The following is an 18,182-nucleotide window of genomic DNA, read 5'->3' on the forward strand; positions in this document are numbered from 1 at the left end:
TGCGAAAAAGCAAAGCAGTGACGGATGAACAGCGGGACCACTGTGTGCTGTTTATTAATAAACAATAAAATATATTCCTAAATGATAACATGCATAAAAGCAGAACGGTATTTGTACGTCAGTGGGAAAATAGCGGTGGCTTGCTAGCTTTTGTGCGGCTTCCCCGGGTCAGTGAAAACTTTCAAAAGAGAAATGAATGAACTTACCAGGTTGCCCGATCTCTTCACATATCTTCCTCCAAGCTCGGTCCTTTTTATTCCTGTCTCGGTACTGAAAGCAGCTGGTGTTGTACAGCTCCGAGTTGTTTGCTACCGCATTGATTAGCCTTCCCCTCCATTGAAGTATGAAAGGCTTTGGCTGGATCTGCCCCTTTGACCTAGGTAACAGCCACGTCACCAGGCTCCTGATTGGTTGTCGCGGCGCGATTTGACGCTGGAGTTCAGATTTTTCCAACTCGAGCGGTAGACGCGAAACGCGCGTATGCACAAAATGCAACACAAAAACTCACGCGCGTGGTTTTATTCGCGAGTCAAACGCGCCAGACGCGCTACACTGACGCGCGTTTCACGCGTTTTGGCGTTTTCGCGACGCAAATCTGCTTCCGAATTTTCGCGGGACCCGCAATCGCGCGTCATCGCGCCTTTCCATTGACTTTACATGTAAACCTGACGCTCTATTTGCGTCCATCGCGTTCGGTGTGAACACACCGTTAGACAACAAGTAGTTCATGCTATACATAGCATTGACTTTTCATTCCAGCCATGTGCACTCATCAGGGCATCAGTGCTGCCGTAGTAACCACACTAACACTTCCTTGCACCTGTTGAAATGGCCTCAGTCTGATCGTGCCCTGAACAAACTCACCTTTAACATCCCACACACGGACTAAATATGTGCGTGTCAATAACACGTGGCAGGAGAACATGCTGGTTGTCTGTCATGGGGCTGAATTAGAAACAGAGCAGGAACTACAGTTTGTCAGATTAAGACTGATCAGGTCCAACATCCGCTCCCAGCACTGATTTACACGTTTGGTGTCACATTGAAGGAAACGCCTACTGGCACAACCTGCATGTGTTAAACTGCTCCTGCGTGTAAACAGCGTGTCACTTACGGCTTTTTGCATCAGAAGTACACGCACTGGCGTCTCAGGGTGACTCAGATGTTTGCTGAATGAGGTGTAGACCGGACTAGGCGGGACTCATTTCACCAAAACACGAACTTTTCCACCCACCAGTGTTTATCTGTGTGCTTATTTTAAAGAATTATTCCATCGTTATCAAATACGAAGCATTACACGCACGTCGAGCCGTTTCTGCTGAGTCAGACACCAGTGCTCCCGTGTGCTGATTCTCGGGTCCATCTTAAACTGGTGTGTTTGCGAATGAACTTCGGTAAAACGTTACAACGTTACCGGGCGCGCAGAGGGTCTCGGAGGCGTGTCGTACCTGTCGGGTGGTCGCGGGCTCCTCGTTCCCGGTGGGTGAAGGTGTTTCTCCTTCAAGCGATGCTGGGGTGACCGGAGAAGAAGCCATGTCCCCCCGACATCACCTCTCACTAAGCGCCGCTCCTACTGTGACTTTCCTCGGTGTCCTCCAGCGTGCAATACGCTGCCTGGCGCGGTTTGCACGGACGGTGGACCGGTTGCGTCGCTCGTTTCCTGCACGATCAAAGTGAGTCTTCGGCTGCACAGTGCAGCCACTGTCCCTCCTCCGGCCGGCGGACTAGTCCAGGCGAGGCGGATGACGTTGTCCCGGGTCTCGCTCGCTCTCGCACATGCAGGACTTGGCCCAGTCTGTCTTCTTCTGCCTCACTCTGCGCTCTGCTTTTCACTTCATGTCTTTTTGTTTTGTAAGGTGGCTAACACGATCACTCCTCTTCTGCCTGCAGGACTCTGTGACTGCTCTGTGCTGTGGCAGCACACTCCAGCCTGATAGTTCATTTTACAGCTTTTGGCACTGCGACGCTCTCCTCGGCTCGACAGACACAATCTCACCATGTCGGCACAATATACTGAGTGCAATCCATAACATGATTTTATCTCACTGTAACTTTTAAATCGACCAAATGTTGCGTAAATGACGTGTCACGTGACTTGAGCACATGCACACCCCCTGTCCTCACAGCAGACATTCATCTTAGCCCCCCCCCCTTGTGTTTTGAGATCATTGCTGCAACAAAAGGTTGCCACAGATATTTCTACATGAAACGTACTGAATCAGTTGGCACATATTTAATATATATTAAATATAATATAATGTTGTTTTGTTGAGTGGCTGAAATAAAGCTAATAAAATAAATGAATACTAAAATAAAGCTGAATCACATCACAGGAACGACACAGCCCTGTTCCTCCAGGCTGTTAATCTGTGAATCAGCAAACATGTATGATTTATTGTCATTCATTTGCTGAACAAACTTACCTCTGAACTTTGACCCTGAAAATTCAATTCAATTTTATTTATATAGCGCCAAATCACAACAAAAGTCGCCTCAAGGCGCTTCATAGATACAGAGAAGAACCCAACAATCATATGACCCCCTATGAGCAGCACTTTGGCGACAGTGGGAAGGAAAAACTCCCTTTTAACAGGAAGAAACCTCCGACAGAACCAGGCTCAGGGAGGGGCGGGGCCATCTGCTGTGATTGGTTGGGGTGAGAGAAGAAAAACAGGATAAAGACATGCTGTGGAAGAGAGACAGAGGTTAATAACAGGTATGATTCAATGCAGAGAGGTCTGTTAACACAACAAGGGAGATCCAGGTTTCCCAGCTGACGAGCAGAGGGCAGCGGCTTCCACTCGTTTGAGCAGTTTGTTGCGTGACCTCCTGTCTCTCACTGAACTAAAATGCTTCCAAACAACAGCAAAATAGATGGCACTCACTCCAACGTCTTGCAGCAAAAACATTAAGTGATGGGAAGAACAGGTGATGGATGAGCTGCAGATGTAACCGGTGTGATTCTGCGTTGTGTCTGATAAAAAAGGTAAAAGAAAGAAAGACCTCCCAGTAAATAATTTGCCCACTCCAGCTCCTACGACCAAATACAAACAGTGGGGAAGAGGGTTAGTTCAACCCACCACAGCTCCCAAGCTAGCAAGGAGTCATGCTAGCATTTATGGCGCCTAAAACACATTTATGATACACACATACGACACACTTATAACATCTAACAAAAACAGGCTTAATAATGACAATAATCGAACTAAAATTGCAACCAGAAACATCCAGGTGGCTAAATATGCATTATATGTGTGTTTTAAAGTGTTGGAAAGAAATGACACCCACCTCTCCCACAGGGGGATTGTAGAAAAGGGGAGAGGCAAAAGGGGTACACTGTATTTATAGGATTGCACCGAAGAAGAAGAAAAGAACGAGGAGGGGCTCTAACTGATAATGAACACAACTACAGGCTTGGAGGTCCTAAAAGTCAGGTATAAAAGGAGCAGTTTGGGGGTTTAGAACACATTATAACAATGTGATTTATGACCCTGTTACACAGAGCCAGCAGAATGAGCTGCTGCCACCACCACAATCAATGGTGACGCCAATTTAGAAAGAGCCCCAGTTGATTCCACTCTTGCCAGATGCTGAATACACATCGTCTAAAAGTGTGTGCCATTGACCAAAGGAGGAGTGGGCTGTTCACACATGCCTGTGTTCTTATGGAGCAGTCTTTGAGGATGGCGAGTCCAGAGCTGGAGGTTTAGATCTAAGAGAGTGATCCAAAGTCAGGAGAGGATTACACCCAACCTTCAGAGATCTTCCTATAAGCCAGAACTGGAAGCAGAGCCACCTTTGGCTATGATATCTTTACTGGACCCAGTAAGTCAAGGTCAAAAACGTGGTCAGTCCCCCATTTAGTGCCATAGATCTGAAACATAGTAAACAAAATGCTAGTAAAAAGTTACAAACATGTTCAAGTTACATGTCTACAACTCCACAACAGACATACTTTGCTACTGGTGCCAAACAGTACTGCAGTCTGTAGCTTTCCAGCCATCCTTTGAACGTCTTTGAGTTTAATGTAGCCAAAACTGGATTCAGTAATCAGTGTTTATTTACAGAAGCCGTAGAGTATGGCTGCCACATGTGAACATCAGTGACGGCTCATTTAAACTGTAGGAACGATTAACCCAACATCAGAAAAATACTTCATTTTACATTAATGTGACAAATTAACACTGCTGGGACTTTTCTGGTCCTACACTGTTCATGTCCAAGTCAACACATTGTAAGATTTACACGTGGAAGGTCATCTAAGCTGCTTATGTGGAGATTACCTTTCCTTTAACAACGACCAGTTTCTTCTTTTCAGTTTTCAGTTTTATTTGTCATATGCAAGTTAGCACAGGGTCAACATTGCAATGAAATGTGTTTGACGAGCAGCAGTCACTCGGCAGCTTGATACAGTAGGAGAAAATATAATAAAATAAAATAATAAAGAAAATAGAAAAATAGTAAGGAGCAAATATTAGAGAGACATGGTAAAAGAGAAAAGATGACTAAATATATTTGTATCTATAAATATATGTACACTAGTGATTAAATAAGAAAATCTTGAAGAGAAATATGACGGGAGGGCAGATGGGACATTGCACAGGAATGAGCAGCAGAAAATTACAGTATTGCACTTTTAAATATAAATATCAATGACAATAAAGTGGAGTGACCAGTGCAGATTAAACAGAGTACTTGTGAAGCTGCAGGTAGCTTCTGAGTGCTGTGTTGTGTGTGTTTAAGTGTTGTGGTTGAGGTGTCGTACGGCTTGGTGGTAGAAACAGTTTTTGAGTCTTGTAGTCCGAGCAGACAGACTCCTGTAACGATGGTAACAAGGAGAACAGCTGATGTGCTGGGTGGCTGTGGTCCTTGATGATGCTGTGTGCTTTATGGAGGCACCGCTGGAGATAAATGTCCTGAATGGCAGGAAGCCTCGTGCCAGTGATGTGCTCTGCTGCCTTCACCCTCTGTAGTGATTTACGGCTGCTGGCAGAGCAGCTTCGTACCAAACTGTGATGCAGCTCGTCAGCAAGCTCTCGACTGCACACCTGTAGAAATTTGAGGTGATGTTGGCGTTCATGCCAAACTTCCTCAGCCTCCTCAGGAAGTAAAGCCGCTGGCGAGCTTTCCTGATTGTTCTCACCTCAAACACATTATTTACCCATCCAGGTGGAACATGTAGCTGTGCTCGGTTTGACAGCTTTCATCCTGGCAGCAGCGTCAGCTGAAGCATACAAGGCACACATAGATGTCACTGAGCTGGAGCTCTGGGAGAGACGTCGCCACTTTCAGGCCTTTAAACAAAGCTGTTGGAGCACAAGTCCCAAAGATTTATAGTTTCTCTTCATGTCTTCATTGTTCCTCCATGGAGAGATGTTCCAAGTAGCCTTGGCTCGAGACAGGCGTCCTGCAGGACTACCTACCAACTGTCCACTGTTTGCAGTCGTGGTAGAGTAATGTTGCCCACCAGTGACTGAAAACCATGGATTGGAGAAGAATGACAGAATTCAGTGACCTTGTGGGGCCATAACAGAGAAATGACAGCAGTGTAGTGGATCAAATAAAGAGTGATGATGTTATATTTGTGACTGTAGCAGGACCAAGGCTCAAAAGGTTGCAGGCGTTGTTAATTGAGCAGAAGATGGACGGCATCAAGCCCTCTCCTCGACAGCTACAGGATCACAGTCTGCAGGTTCAGTTATGCAACGTTTTAGCATCGATGCGTGAAGTTAAGAGCAGACAGGGAGGTTATTTTTGCACTGGGCTGGAATGACTCAGTTTACCTGTCAAAGGCTATCACGGCTGGGAGAAAACCCTCAGCATTAGTAAAGAAGGACCACGGTGGCCTCTGGGTAGAAACACTGCAGAGTTCATGTGGATACGCTGCTGCATTAGGTCAGATAGAAATATCATAAAGCATCATTAAGTAAAAACGTTTATTAAGAACAAATGTTTAAATATTGTTAACGTGTTTCCCAGAAACATCTGTAGAGACAAAGAGCTTTCTGTTGTTGCTTCGAGGAAACAAGCTCTTCTTTTTAGTTTTGTCCTGGTATTTATTCCAGGACGGACTCATCCACTGAGCAGTGTTTGGGTTTCTTCCTTTTCCTCGTTCTGGATGCAAACTATTACAACTCGGGCTTTATTTCAGTGACAATGGCCTTAAGCTGCAATACAACAGGAAGTTACTCATATATAGTAATTTCCCAGACCATATTAAAAATCCATTAACAGGAAATACAAATGATGGGACAATGCCACAGCATGGACATTAGAACAGTTGGGAAAATTTATCTAGAAAAAGGTGAAAATGAGGCTTCTGCAATGGAAGGATGTCTCTGCACAGCTCTGTATGTACTGAAATATCCAACCTCAGATATTTCCTGCTCACTCTCTGCACCGCCTTAGACAACAAGTAGTTCATGCTATACATAGCATTGACTTTTCATTCCAGCCATGTGCACTCATCAGGGCATCAGTGCTGCCGTAGTAACCACACTAACACTTCCTTGCACCTGTTGAAATGGCCTCAGTCTGATCGTGCCCTGAACAAACTCACCTTTAACATCCCACACACGGACTAAATATGTGCGTGTCAATAACACGTGACAGGAGAACATGCTGGTTGTCTGTCATGGGGCTGAATTAGAAACAGAGCAGGAACTACAGTTTGTCAGATTAAGACTGATCAGGTCCAACATCCGCTCCCAGCACTGATTTACACGTTTGGTGTCACATTGAAGGAAACGCCTACTGGCACAACCTGCATGTGTTAAACTGCTCCTGCGTGTAAACAGCGTGTCACTTACGGCTTTTTGCATCACAAGGACGCGCACTGGCGTCTCAGGGTGACTCAGATGTTTGCTGAATGAGGTGTAGACCGGACTAGGCGGGACTCATTTCAGCAAAACACGAGCTTTTCCACCCACCAGTGTTTATCTGTGTGCTTATTTTAAAGAATTATTCCATCGTTATCAAATACGAAGCATTACACGCACGTCGCGCCGTTTCTGCTGAGTCAGACACCAGTGCTCCCGTGTGCTGATTCTCGGGTCCATCTTAAACTGGTGTGTTTGCGAATGAACTTCGGTAAAACGTTACAACGTTACCGGGCGCGCAGAGGGTCTCGGAGGCGTGTCGTACCTGTCGGGTGGTCGCGGGCTCCTCGTTCCCGGTGGGTGAAGGTGTTTCTCCTTCAAGCGATGCTGGGGTGACCGGAGAAGAAGCCATGTCCCCCCGACATCACCTCTCACTAAGCGCCGCTCCTACTGTGACTTTCCTCGGTGTCCTCCAGCGTGCAATACGCTGCCTGGCGCAGTTTGCACGGACGGTGGACCGGTTGCGTCGCTCGTCTCCTGTGCGATCAAAGTGAGTCTTCGGCTGCACAGTGCAGCCACTGTCCCTCCTCCGGCCGGCGGACTAGTCCAGGCGAGGCGGATGACGTTGTCCCGGGTCTCGCTCGCTCTCGCACATGCAGGACTTGGCCCAGTCTGTCTTCTTCTGCCACACTCTGCGCTCTGCTTTTCACTTCATGTCTTTTTGTTTTGTAAGGTGGCTAACACGATCACTCCTCTTCTGCCTGCAGGACTCTGTGACTGCTCTGTGCTGTGGCAGCACACTCCAGCCTGATAGTTCATTTTACAGCTTTTGGCACTGCGACGCTCTCCTCGGCTCGACAGACACAATCTCACCATGTCGGCACAATATACTGAGTGCAATCCATAACATGATTTTATCTCACTGTAACTTTGAAATCGACCAAATGTTGCGTAAATGACGTGTCACGTGAGTTGAGCACATGCACACCCCCTGTCCTCACAGCAGACATTCATCTTAGCCCCCCCCCCCCCCCCCCTTGTGTTTTGAGATCATTGCTGCAACAAAAGGTTGCCACAGATATTTCTACATGAAACGTACTGATTCAGTTGGCACATATTTAACTATGGTTGGATGAGACCTGCACTCTGTTTTAATATAATGTTGTTTTGTTTGAGTGGCTGAAATAAAGCTAATAAAATAAATGAATACTAAAATAAAGCTGAATCACATCACAGGAACGACACAGCCCTGTTCCTCCAGGATGTTAACCTGTGAATCAGCAAACATGTATGATTTATTGTCATTCATTTGCTAAACAAACTTACCTCTGAACTTTGACCCTGACAATTCAATTTTATTTATATAGCGCCAAATCACAACAAAAGTCGCCTCAAGGCGCTTCATAGATACAGAGACAAACCCAACAATCATATGACCCCCTATGAGCAGCACTTTGGCGACAGTGGGAAGGAAAAACTCCCTTTTAACAGGAAGAAACCTCCGACAGAACCAGGCTCAGGGAGGGGCGGGGCCATCTGCTGTGATTGGTTGGGGTGAGAGAAGGAAGACAGGATAAAGACATGCTGTGGAAGAGAGACAGATGAACCGCTGAGTGTTGTCCCGTCGAGGTGGCTCTTCTATGTTGTGCATTTATGGCACCAAACCACAAATGCAAAGGAAGAAAGGGTCGAGGCACAGCACCCAGCTGCCTGACAATATTCAGGCAACCAGGGCCGTGCAGAGAGGTTTAAAGGGGCGGGTGCTCAAAGTTAGAAAGGGGCACATTGAACCAGGCTGAATAACAACAACACACATTCATCAAGAATCTAATATGGGCAACAAGGCAAAGCAAATGTAGCCGATGCTTTACCTGATGGGTACAATGTTGCTGTTGAGGGGTTGCTGTGGATAGTGCTGGAGGGCAGGGCTGTGTTGGTCTGAGACTGTAGACAGTAAAAAGTCCACAGGAGAGATGGTAGCTGATTAAACAAGTGTCATGAGATAATAACAAAATGCAAAGATTGGTGACAGCACTTGGAACCATAAGCCAACAAAAACTGTGAGAAATAATTTAGGCTCTGCCTGTGAATCACTCTTTGCTTCTCTTCTTCCTTCCATCCCATCATTTCATATATCACTCTGCACTTGCTGTCTATGTGAGAACAAGGCACAACTTGCTATTGCAATAAACTATAATCTAATTATCCACACCTAACAACTCTTGCACTTAATCTATAATAAAATGATGACAGAAAAATGTTATAGCGCTGCCTTTAGTAGCCTCACACAGCTCCTGCTGTTTCCTCCTCATGTCCTTACCAGGCATGTCTGCACAATGTTATATCATGAGTAATATTTTTTTAAATCCAGCTAAATAAAACACACACATGCACGCACACAGTGACATTTTAGACCTTCTTCAGAATACTGTATATACTATGGGCATCATTACATTATTATTTATTACTAGAGCTACAATAATAAAGCAAAGAGGAGGGGGAAGTAATAAATATGAAATAATGTATTTATGATGATTCCATGTGTTTCACTATCCACTCTGTGCAGGGCAAAGCTTATTACATGTTTAAACTGTAGAGATACAATCATTTTACTGCTGTAAAATCCAACTTTTGTCTTATTTAAAATATAAATCTAATATAATCTGCTTCTTAATGTATGTTCTTTAAAATACAGCTTGTGTTTTTAATATATTATAATTATAATAATTATTATGTGGACATGCATATTAGATCGTTTTTAGTGAAATATAATCCCTCCAGAAAGGCAGGAAAAGCCCGGAAACTTACTTTAAAACTAAATATGTTCCCTAAAACGGTGACAGAGCTACAGACCCATGACAGCCTTACACAAGTAGCCAGCAGCTGTGACCAGCACTACCTGTGCAGTTAATACAAGGACAGGTAATGTTTGTCGCGCTGTTGCACACACAGCACGCTCGTTTGTTTCAGTTCGTCAGTTGCAACAAGACAGCTTACCAACGTGTACGTAATAAGCTGATACTCCTGGGTGCTACACACTACAGTGTACGCTGTACACCTACTTACTGGTTGTGTCGCATCAGTCTGTGTCTCTGAGTTAACTTGTGTTTCTCCTACAGCTCCGGACCGCTAAAAATGCGCGTGCTCTTTGTGAGCTCGTTCCCGGCTCGTAACCAGCGCGTTCTGCCGTCAAGGGCGACCATTGGTTAAATGTGATCATGTGACTGATGCAAGCCAGATCCTTTTATTTAGCAAAACTGTGATTAATAGTTAAATATTATTGTTGAGGGGCACAGACAAGACTCCGCACGCACACACACATTAAAAAAAAAAAAAAAAAAAAAGTTGCCTCAACAAAAGGGCACCTTGGTCACCCATCAGGAAAGGGGCGGGTGCTCAAGCCCCTCTAGCCCCCCCTCTGCGCGTGCCTGCAGGCAACGTCCAAAGCCCCACAAAGGACCTACCAGCCCCCACACCCCACTGGCCCCGCCCAGATCAAGGAGCTGTCACAGCAGACAAAAATGTGAAGTCCGCACATAGTCGCCATGGCACCCACCAACCCACCACACCATCCCCCATGGAGCTACCAGGAGAGGCATACTGGCCCACTGAGGATCACAGAGGAGCAGACCCAGGGGGGCTGACAGCACAGCCCCCACCCACCAGTCGTGCAGCTTATTTTATCTTGTCAGCGTGAGCCCCACCTAAAGGGGACAGAGGGATTAGTGAGTTGCATTAGTGGGGCAGGAGAGAGTGAAGCAGGGGAGCCAATGTCACTGCGATACGACTCCTCAACACCATCCAGCCTGCCCCACCACTCATAATGAGTCCTGCTGTGCTCTGTAGCAATGATGCATTTTATGTGTGTGTGCCAGGTTAGTGCTGTGGATTCAAAGGAGCACAGTTCCACTAAACAGGAGATCAGGATAAACCCCAGTAACCAACCCTGCCCCCGCCATCACATATTCTCAATCCCAACAGAGGCCAGCCCCACAATGACATGCCACACGTGATACACAGCCAACATTACTGTTATAATTACATGTTTCCTTTATTACTTTCCTTTCAACCTCTTTATTTTGCACCTTAAACTTTCTTCGGTTGCTACAAGCCACAAAGTCCTTTATGGTTTGTCTCTGTTGTGTGGAGGGCTGTTTTTAAGAGCTCAAAAATGGGTGTATCAGAGTCAAACAGGCAGCACAGTGGAAAAGTGGTTGGCACTGTTTCCTGACAGCAAGAAGGTTCTGGGTTCAAATCCAACATCTAAGCTGTTTGCATGTTCTCCCCATGTCTGGGTCCTCTCTGGGTTCTCTGGCTCCCACAGTCCAAAGACGAGCAGTTAGTGGGGTTAGGTTGATTGGTGTATGTGCCCATGAGTATGAGTGTACACGGGTGTTTCTCTGTGTTAGTGACAGTCTGACAGAAGGCTGCATCCCTCAGCCTCATGTGGGCTGTGTAGCCCCTTTACAACTGCAGTGAGAGCTCAGACCTGTTTCTGGTGGGTGGTGGACTCCTCCAGGGCTTCCCCTGATTCCCCTTCTGCCACAGAAGACTGTGGCCTCAGAAACTCATATCTGCTTTTTGCAAATGAAGCGAACCTGTTGGCTTCATCAGCAGGGGCGGATCTAGAAGGGTGGCATGGGGTGGCAAGTGCCACCCTAAAATGATCCCTTGCCACCCCAAGTGCCACCCCAGTTTTGCATATGACAGTGTTGTTTATTAAAATAAGATCGCATTAACAGTTTGAGCGTAGTTACAGTCAGCAGTGAATATAAATGCTAGAACTGGATATATTCCATAGTGTTCCCCCCCCCTGCATCAGTAACAAATGGTTCAGCCCATAGCAGGACCGGCTTTTTTCTTGTTTTCAGCAGCAAGCGATGCTTATGATTGTGCCAGAGCACATTTTGAACAACACCATGGGAATTTCTGATTTTACACAGGTGGGTGGATGTTACACTGTGGAAATGAAGGAAGGTGAGTGTTATTAACCCTCTGTGGTCCACGGACACGCTGCACCTCCAGATCACATGACTGATGTGAGCTGACACAGCAACAAGCTGCAGCAACGCTGAGTCTGTTTCAGCCACATTGAAAGTTCGGACTTCAAAGTTTTTTACCAAGGGCGTAGATTGTCACGGACGGAAGTGACGTGTCCCCACCAATAATTTGATCTCTTCCAGTAAAGAAAATCAAACCCGATAGAAAGAAAGAAAACCGATCTGTCAGCGTCTGTATGGAGTGCCAGGACTGCCATAATGCATTAATTAAATACACCATTAAATAATTAATTAAATGTGGCAATAATTAATTAAAATTGGAATTAATTAATTAAATAGTTATGACACATGTAATTAATTATTTATGTATTTCACATTTTAATTAATTATTGACACATTTAATTAATTATTGACACATTTAATTAATTATTGACACATTTAATTAATTATTTAATGATATATTTATTTATTTCATTTTGGCAGTCATGGCGCCTGGCTCTCATCATGAAATAATTTTATCTGTCAGCCTCACCCATCAAACTCAGGGGGCGGGGTTAACGCTGCCCATGCAGCTTCTCTAACATTTGATTGGTTGCCGTGCAAAGTAAGTCAAAACAGGTCGATCCTAGATAATCGATTGCTTGTGTAGACTTGGGGCAGCCAGGTATCCCAGAATGCAGATCAAATCACAGGCAGCAATGGTGGTGGTGTAGTTTTAAAATACCCCGTTTTTCTGTCACCAGCTACACTTTTAACAGTGTTTTAGCCGCGAGTGTCGCGCCGTATGTCTGGTCAGGTTGTCAACATAGAACATGTTTGCAAAAGTGCTCAGATGTTTTCAGAGATTTCACTAGCTCTGCTAACAGTTAGCATGCAGAGCGCACCGAGGGGGTTAGTTAACCGGTTTGTTTACATATTCCACTCTCCGTGTTCCACATGTTGCATTCGCAGATTCTCATTTTCACCGAACGATCGTCTCTTTCCGCCTGGTCTTGTGTCTCTGTGCTTCTGTAACATAAAGAACGAGCTGACATTTTTCTCACGAAACCAGCGATCAGCTCAGCAGACCCTCAATTTACCTGCATGCATCTGTCAGCTGTTTAACACCTGCTGCTAATTCAAGAAACACGCCTAGTTACCTGGTGATAGTCACAGTTTAACTGGGCAGCCAGTGCTCGATATAAAGCAATGTCAGCGCATTTTTCTGCACAAGATAAGTAAATATAGTGTTTTCCCCGAGCGCAGAGCTGCTGGAGCTTGTTTCCTTACAGAGCACTTTATAGGCGAACAGCTTCATCAGCGGCTGATGTCCAATCACCGGCACACAGCTTTGAAACCTCAGCTGAGTTTTAGCTCTCAGTGGTTAAACGCTGGACTTCATTCACTCAGGTTCTGTCTGTCGGGTCACGTTTACTTCGCTGTTTTATTTACAACTGAGCAAATCGGTTTGGCTGAGGTTAAAGTTACGTTTCATAACTGCATAGTTTCACAGACGTTTAATGGTTCACATGTGTTAGACTGAACTATCATCTAAATATCATCTGTTTTTTAATAGTTATTCAACTGTATTCTAAGCACCAGCTGTCTGTTAGAATGTGATTTTTTTTCTCTCTCTGTTGGCAGAGGTATAAAAATGCGCAGGAAAATCTGACGTGCATGGCAAACTTCACCGACGATATTTAGGGAGGAATAAACACACATCAAACATAAATGAACCATTTGTCTGTCTCCATAATTGAGAGCATTTTCTCTTCTTATGTCAACTCTCTCTCTCTCTCTCTTTTTTTTGCTTTTTCGGTCATGTTATGTTTACCTGTCAAAGGCTTGTTACAAACTATGAAACACATTGTGCAGACTTCTGGATGTTAGAAGAAAACGAATACTGCTCATGAATGAGACTAAAGGCAGGAAGGTGTCCTTTAAAACTAAACATGTTAATAGGACCTCCCTGTTTATATCATAGTTTATGATATAGCACGTGTATTTCAGTAATAGCCTGCTGAGGCCACTATACGTGCTGGCCTCATATCAAATGTGAAGGCAGACTGAGTCTATGTTTGACGTTTTTTATATCTAATCTTCCTTTTCAAACATTTAAACAGCAGCGAGTCTGCAGCTGAGGGAATACAAACTCAGATTTGCTCGTTTCTTGGATTCATTTGGTGATTTATTAAATGTATAACTGTTATTCTAATCTGCTGCTGAGTCTCTTACACTTTTCTTTATGCTGTATATTTTCACGTCTCTGGAATAGTTGGCAGTTAGATAGTCAGCTGGGAAACTTTGTGTTAACTCATGGAGCTGAGGATATCGTGGATATGCTGACCTCGCTGCGTGGTGTACAGAGCGAGGTCAGCATGATTAATATTCACAATAAAAATATTAGCCGAACATCATGAAGTCTGTATGTGTTTCATAGTGTCGAACAACCTCTGTACAGTTAAAGCCAGCAGTTACTACATGACGGAAACACCAACGTTATCTCTTTTATGTGTTTATACACAGGTCACGCTGATTACTGAACAAAAACCCAAAGATCAGATGTTAAACAGATTTATTTGCTCTCTCTCCTCCTTAAACATGTTTTTAATGTTAGTTATAATTCAGACTGAAACACGTAGGACACATAAGAACATCAGGAAATAAAACACCGATAAATATAACCTCAGTAAAAGAAGTCAGCGGGGGTTACTACAGCTGTGTACCGGGGCCTGCGCTTTGTCGGTGGGATTGTTTGCGAGGCGAGCGGGTCTATCCCACGCTTTGCCGTGAGACTGGGCAGACATCTCCGAAATCATCGAAGCACTTTTGCAAAGAGGCTGTATCTTGACAAACCGACCAGACACATGAAGATTAAACCACTACATTCTCGGCTAAAAAAATATTAAAACGGTATTTGGTGACACACACACAGGGTTTTTCAAAGCTCAGTTCTGTTAGCTTCCACCTGCCGGTTGTTGTGTGCTAGAAACAATGGCCACCAGGCCAAAGCAATGGTTTTGACTCGATCAGCGTTAACCCCGCCCCCTGAGTTTGATGGGTGAGGCTGACAGATAAAATTATTTCATGATGAGAGCCAGGCGTCAGGACTGCCAAAATGAAATAAATAAATATATCATTAAATAATTAATTAAATGTGTCAATAATTAATTAAAATGTGAAATACATAAATAATTAATTAATTAAATGTGTCAATAATTAATTAAATGTGTCAATAATTAATTAATTAAATGTGTCAATAATTAATTAATTAAATGTGGCAATAATTAATTAAATGTGGCAATAATTAATTAAATGTGTCAATAATTAATTAAAATGTGAAATACATAAATAATTAATTAAATGTGTCCTCATAAGACTTTGTCCTCATAAGACTTTGTTGTTACACTATCTCTTACCGTACATTACCAAATCTCCATTTGCACTACTCTGCCTGGTTTGCACTCAATGTCATTTACTCATTATATTGTATATTGTATAGCTTTCTTGTTATATGTAAAAATTGTATTGTATTTATTTATTTAAATTTTACTTTTTAATTATTTTACTTGCATTTTTAATCACTCTTATATTTAAATGTTCATTTGCTATTTTATCTAGGGATTGAGAGTAACGTAGTTTCTATTCTCTGCATGTCCTGTACATGTGGCAGAATTGACAATAAAGCTGACTTTGACTTTGACTTTGACTTGAAATGTGTCAATAATTAATTAATTACATGTGTCATAACTATTTATTTAATTAATTAATTCCAATTTTAATTAATTATTGCTACATTTAATTAATTATTTAATGGTGTATTTAATTAATGCATTATGGCAGTCCTGGCACTCCATACTTCTCACCCAGCGGTGCCCAAACAGTTAAATTACTTCTACTGGAGTCCTGGTCATGTGACAAGTATGGCCAATGTGATTGGCTGAGCCTGTCAGGGAGCTCTGTTTAGTTTCAGCAGCGGCAAGCCTGCGCTGCGAGGAGGAGAGGAGGACGGCAGCAAAGAGGAAGAAGCTGGATGTAAGAAAGTGTTTTTCAAAGAAACCTGTGAGTCACTTAGAGCCAAGTTCACTCATAAAATGTGTCACAATAACGTTACAGGTAGTGATGGCTAAATGAAGCTTTCTGAAGCTTGTATTGAAAAACGGTTCATTACTCGAAGCTTTTCAACACAGTCCTCTCTGGTGACATCTGGTGGCCAAAAATATGAAGAGCAGCTTGAATCCACAAAAGAAAACCAACTGCTTCATAATGACTGCTCACTCTACAGAGTGGAGTTCTGTCTGATATTGGGCCGCCGCTGTGTTGCTTTGAACGTGTATTTTTTGGTGGTTAAAAAATGTGTTTTATTTGTTTAATAAATAGTTTTGACCGGTAAACTCTCCTTGTTTAAACATGCACCATGGTGTGGTCTTTCTTTGCTTGTGACTTCTTGATGTTGGTAAATACAATAATTGAAAAATACCACGTTACATATATATACATGTAATAATGTACAACACATTATGGAGTATGCTTCTGCTGTGAGGTCCTGCCTCCATGCAGGTATGCATTTAATCGCCGGAGGGGTATATTTATAAATAATATTATCCATCCATCCATTCGCTTATCCTTTTCAGGGTCGCGGGGGGCGCTGGAGCCTATCCCAGCTGTCATAGGGCGAGAGGCGGGGTACACCCTGGACAGGTCGCCAGTCTGTCGCAGGGTCAACACACAGGGACAGACAACCATTCACACTCACACCTAGTGGCAATTTGTATTATCCAATTAACCTATCCCCACAAGCTGCATGTCTTTGGACGGTGGGAGGAAGCCGGAGTACCCGGAGTGAACCCACGCAAACACGGGGAGAACATGCAAACTCCACACAGAAAGACCCCGGCCTGATGGTGGAATTGAACTCAGGACCTTCTTGCTGTGCGGCAACAGTGCTAACCACCGTGCCACCGTGTTGGTATAAATGTAATAAATAATATTATATTAGGGAAATTTTCCCAGACATATTTTTGACCTGGGGGTAGAATTGATTGTGAAATGGAAAATGCTTATGAACTTGCAAATGAAAAACATGATGCATTGACGGTAACCCTTTTTCATTTTTATTTAAGCAGAGAATTTGTTCTAGTGTGCGATGGCCGAACCTGTTCCTTTTCGTGGAGATCATTTCTCCTGCCTTAAGGAAAATCCCTTCACATGGCACAGAGGAGGCTGGAGTGCAGAGAAACTGGTAGAGATGCAGTTGTACAGTCTACCTGGGCCCCACAAACTATCAGCCAAAGAGAATAAATAAATTCAATTGCTGCACATTTGGCAGACTAACATTTTCAGATTAATTAAACAATAAAATATATATTTTTACAACATTACATGTAAAGAGTCAAGTGGAAGTTTTTCTAAAGTTATTTAATGATATTTATATTATGGAAGCAGATTTTTGACATTTTATCTTTTTCCCGTTTTCAGATATAATAAACACGCACAAAACAAAAGCAAACGGCCAGAACACAAAGCTGGAAAACCCACCGGATCGACCAAAATCAACTCAAAATTCTCCCACACAACAGAACCTCCTCTATTCCTCACTGGCTCCAAATCTCTCAGTGGAATGATCAGTGGTTCACTATCTGTCACCACCAAACACTCCACAAATCCCGCGAATGATTCACTTCCTTATAAACCATTGAATCAGACACCGAAGCAGTTAGGTTCTAAATGAAGCTTCGGACGTCACTGATCACTCTGGCCAAACGAATCAAGCTTCGACACAGAGCTTCTGAAGCAGTGTGTTGATTTTTTTTTTTTTTTTTTTTGTCCCGTTTGGATCTTTAGCATCAGAATTGTTGTCTTAAGGCCAAGAAAGATGCCAGGCGGATTTATTTTACCAAGTGGATCATCATGGCCTTGCCATATTGGTCCATTTGATTGACCTTTATTATAATTATGAATTTATTTTATTTTCAGTTGCAAACGGGACAGACATAACTGGTGGATAGGACAGGGGGAAAGAATGAAAGAAAGAGAGGGAGAGAAAGAAAGAAAACCAAAGGGGAGAAGAGACGGTGAGAAGGGGGGAAGAGAGAAAAAAACAAATAAAAAAAACAAAACTCCTGGGTCACCTGTATGGAGAAAAAAACCCAGAGGAGACAGCAAACAGCAAAGAGCAACATAATAAAAAAAAACAGCACCATCACAATAAACTAGCTAGCAGTAGATATCAGTAGATACTAAATAATAAACGATATTGTGCAGCACGCAAGATAGACAGCGCACAATGTGCTTTGAGGCAGCAGCCAAGAAAGCTGTAGTCCGTGTCTGTGAATACACATGTGTACACCTGTGTGCATACCTGTGTGGATCAGCATGCTTGTAT

General features: G+C 43.5%; 2 protein-coding genes across 2 annotated transcripts in view; one reads left to right on the forward strand and one right to left on the reverse strand.

The window, feature by feature from the left end:
* The window catches only part of LOC309702391 (uncharacterized protein), a 132,638-nt gene extending 130,984 nt beyond the window's left edge, over positions 1-1,654 (reverse strand). The window contains exon 1 of the mRNA XM_082527108.1: positions 1,449-1,654. Coding sequence (XP_082383234.1) covers positions 1,449-1,535 — 87 coding nt within the window. The 5' untranslated portion in view covers positions 1,536-1,654. The remainder of the gene's footprint in view (positions 1-1,448) is intronic.
* The window catches only part of LOC309700386 (protein NLRC3-like), a 123,193-nt gene that overhangs the window by 67,495 nt on the left and 37,516 nt on the right, over positions 1-18,182 (forward strand). The gene's annotated exons all lie outside the window — the stretch shown is intronic.

The sequence above is a fragment of the Aulonocara stuartgranti genome, assembly GCF_965226115.1.
Source record: "Aulonocara stuartgranti genome assembly, chromosome: 3".
NCBI lineage: Eukaryota > Metazoa > Chordata > Actinopteri > Cichliformes > Cichlidae > Aulonocara > Aulonocara stuartgranti.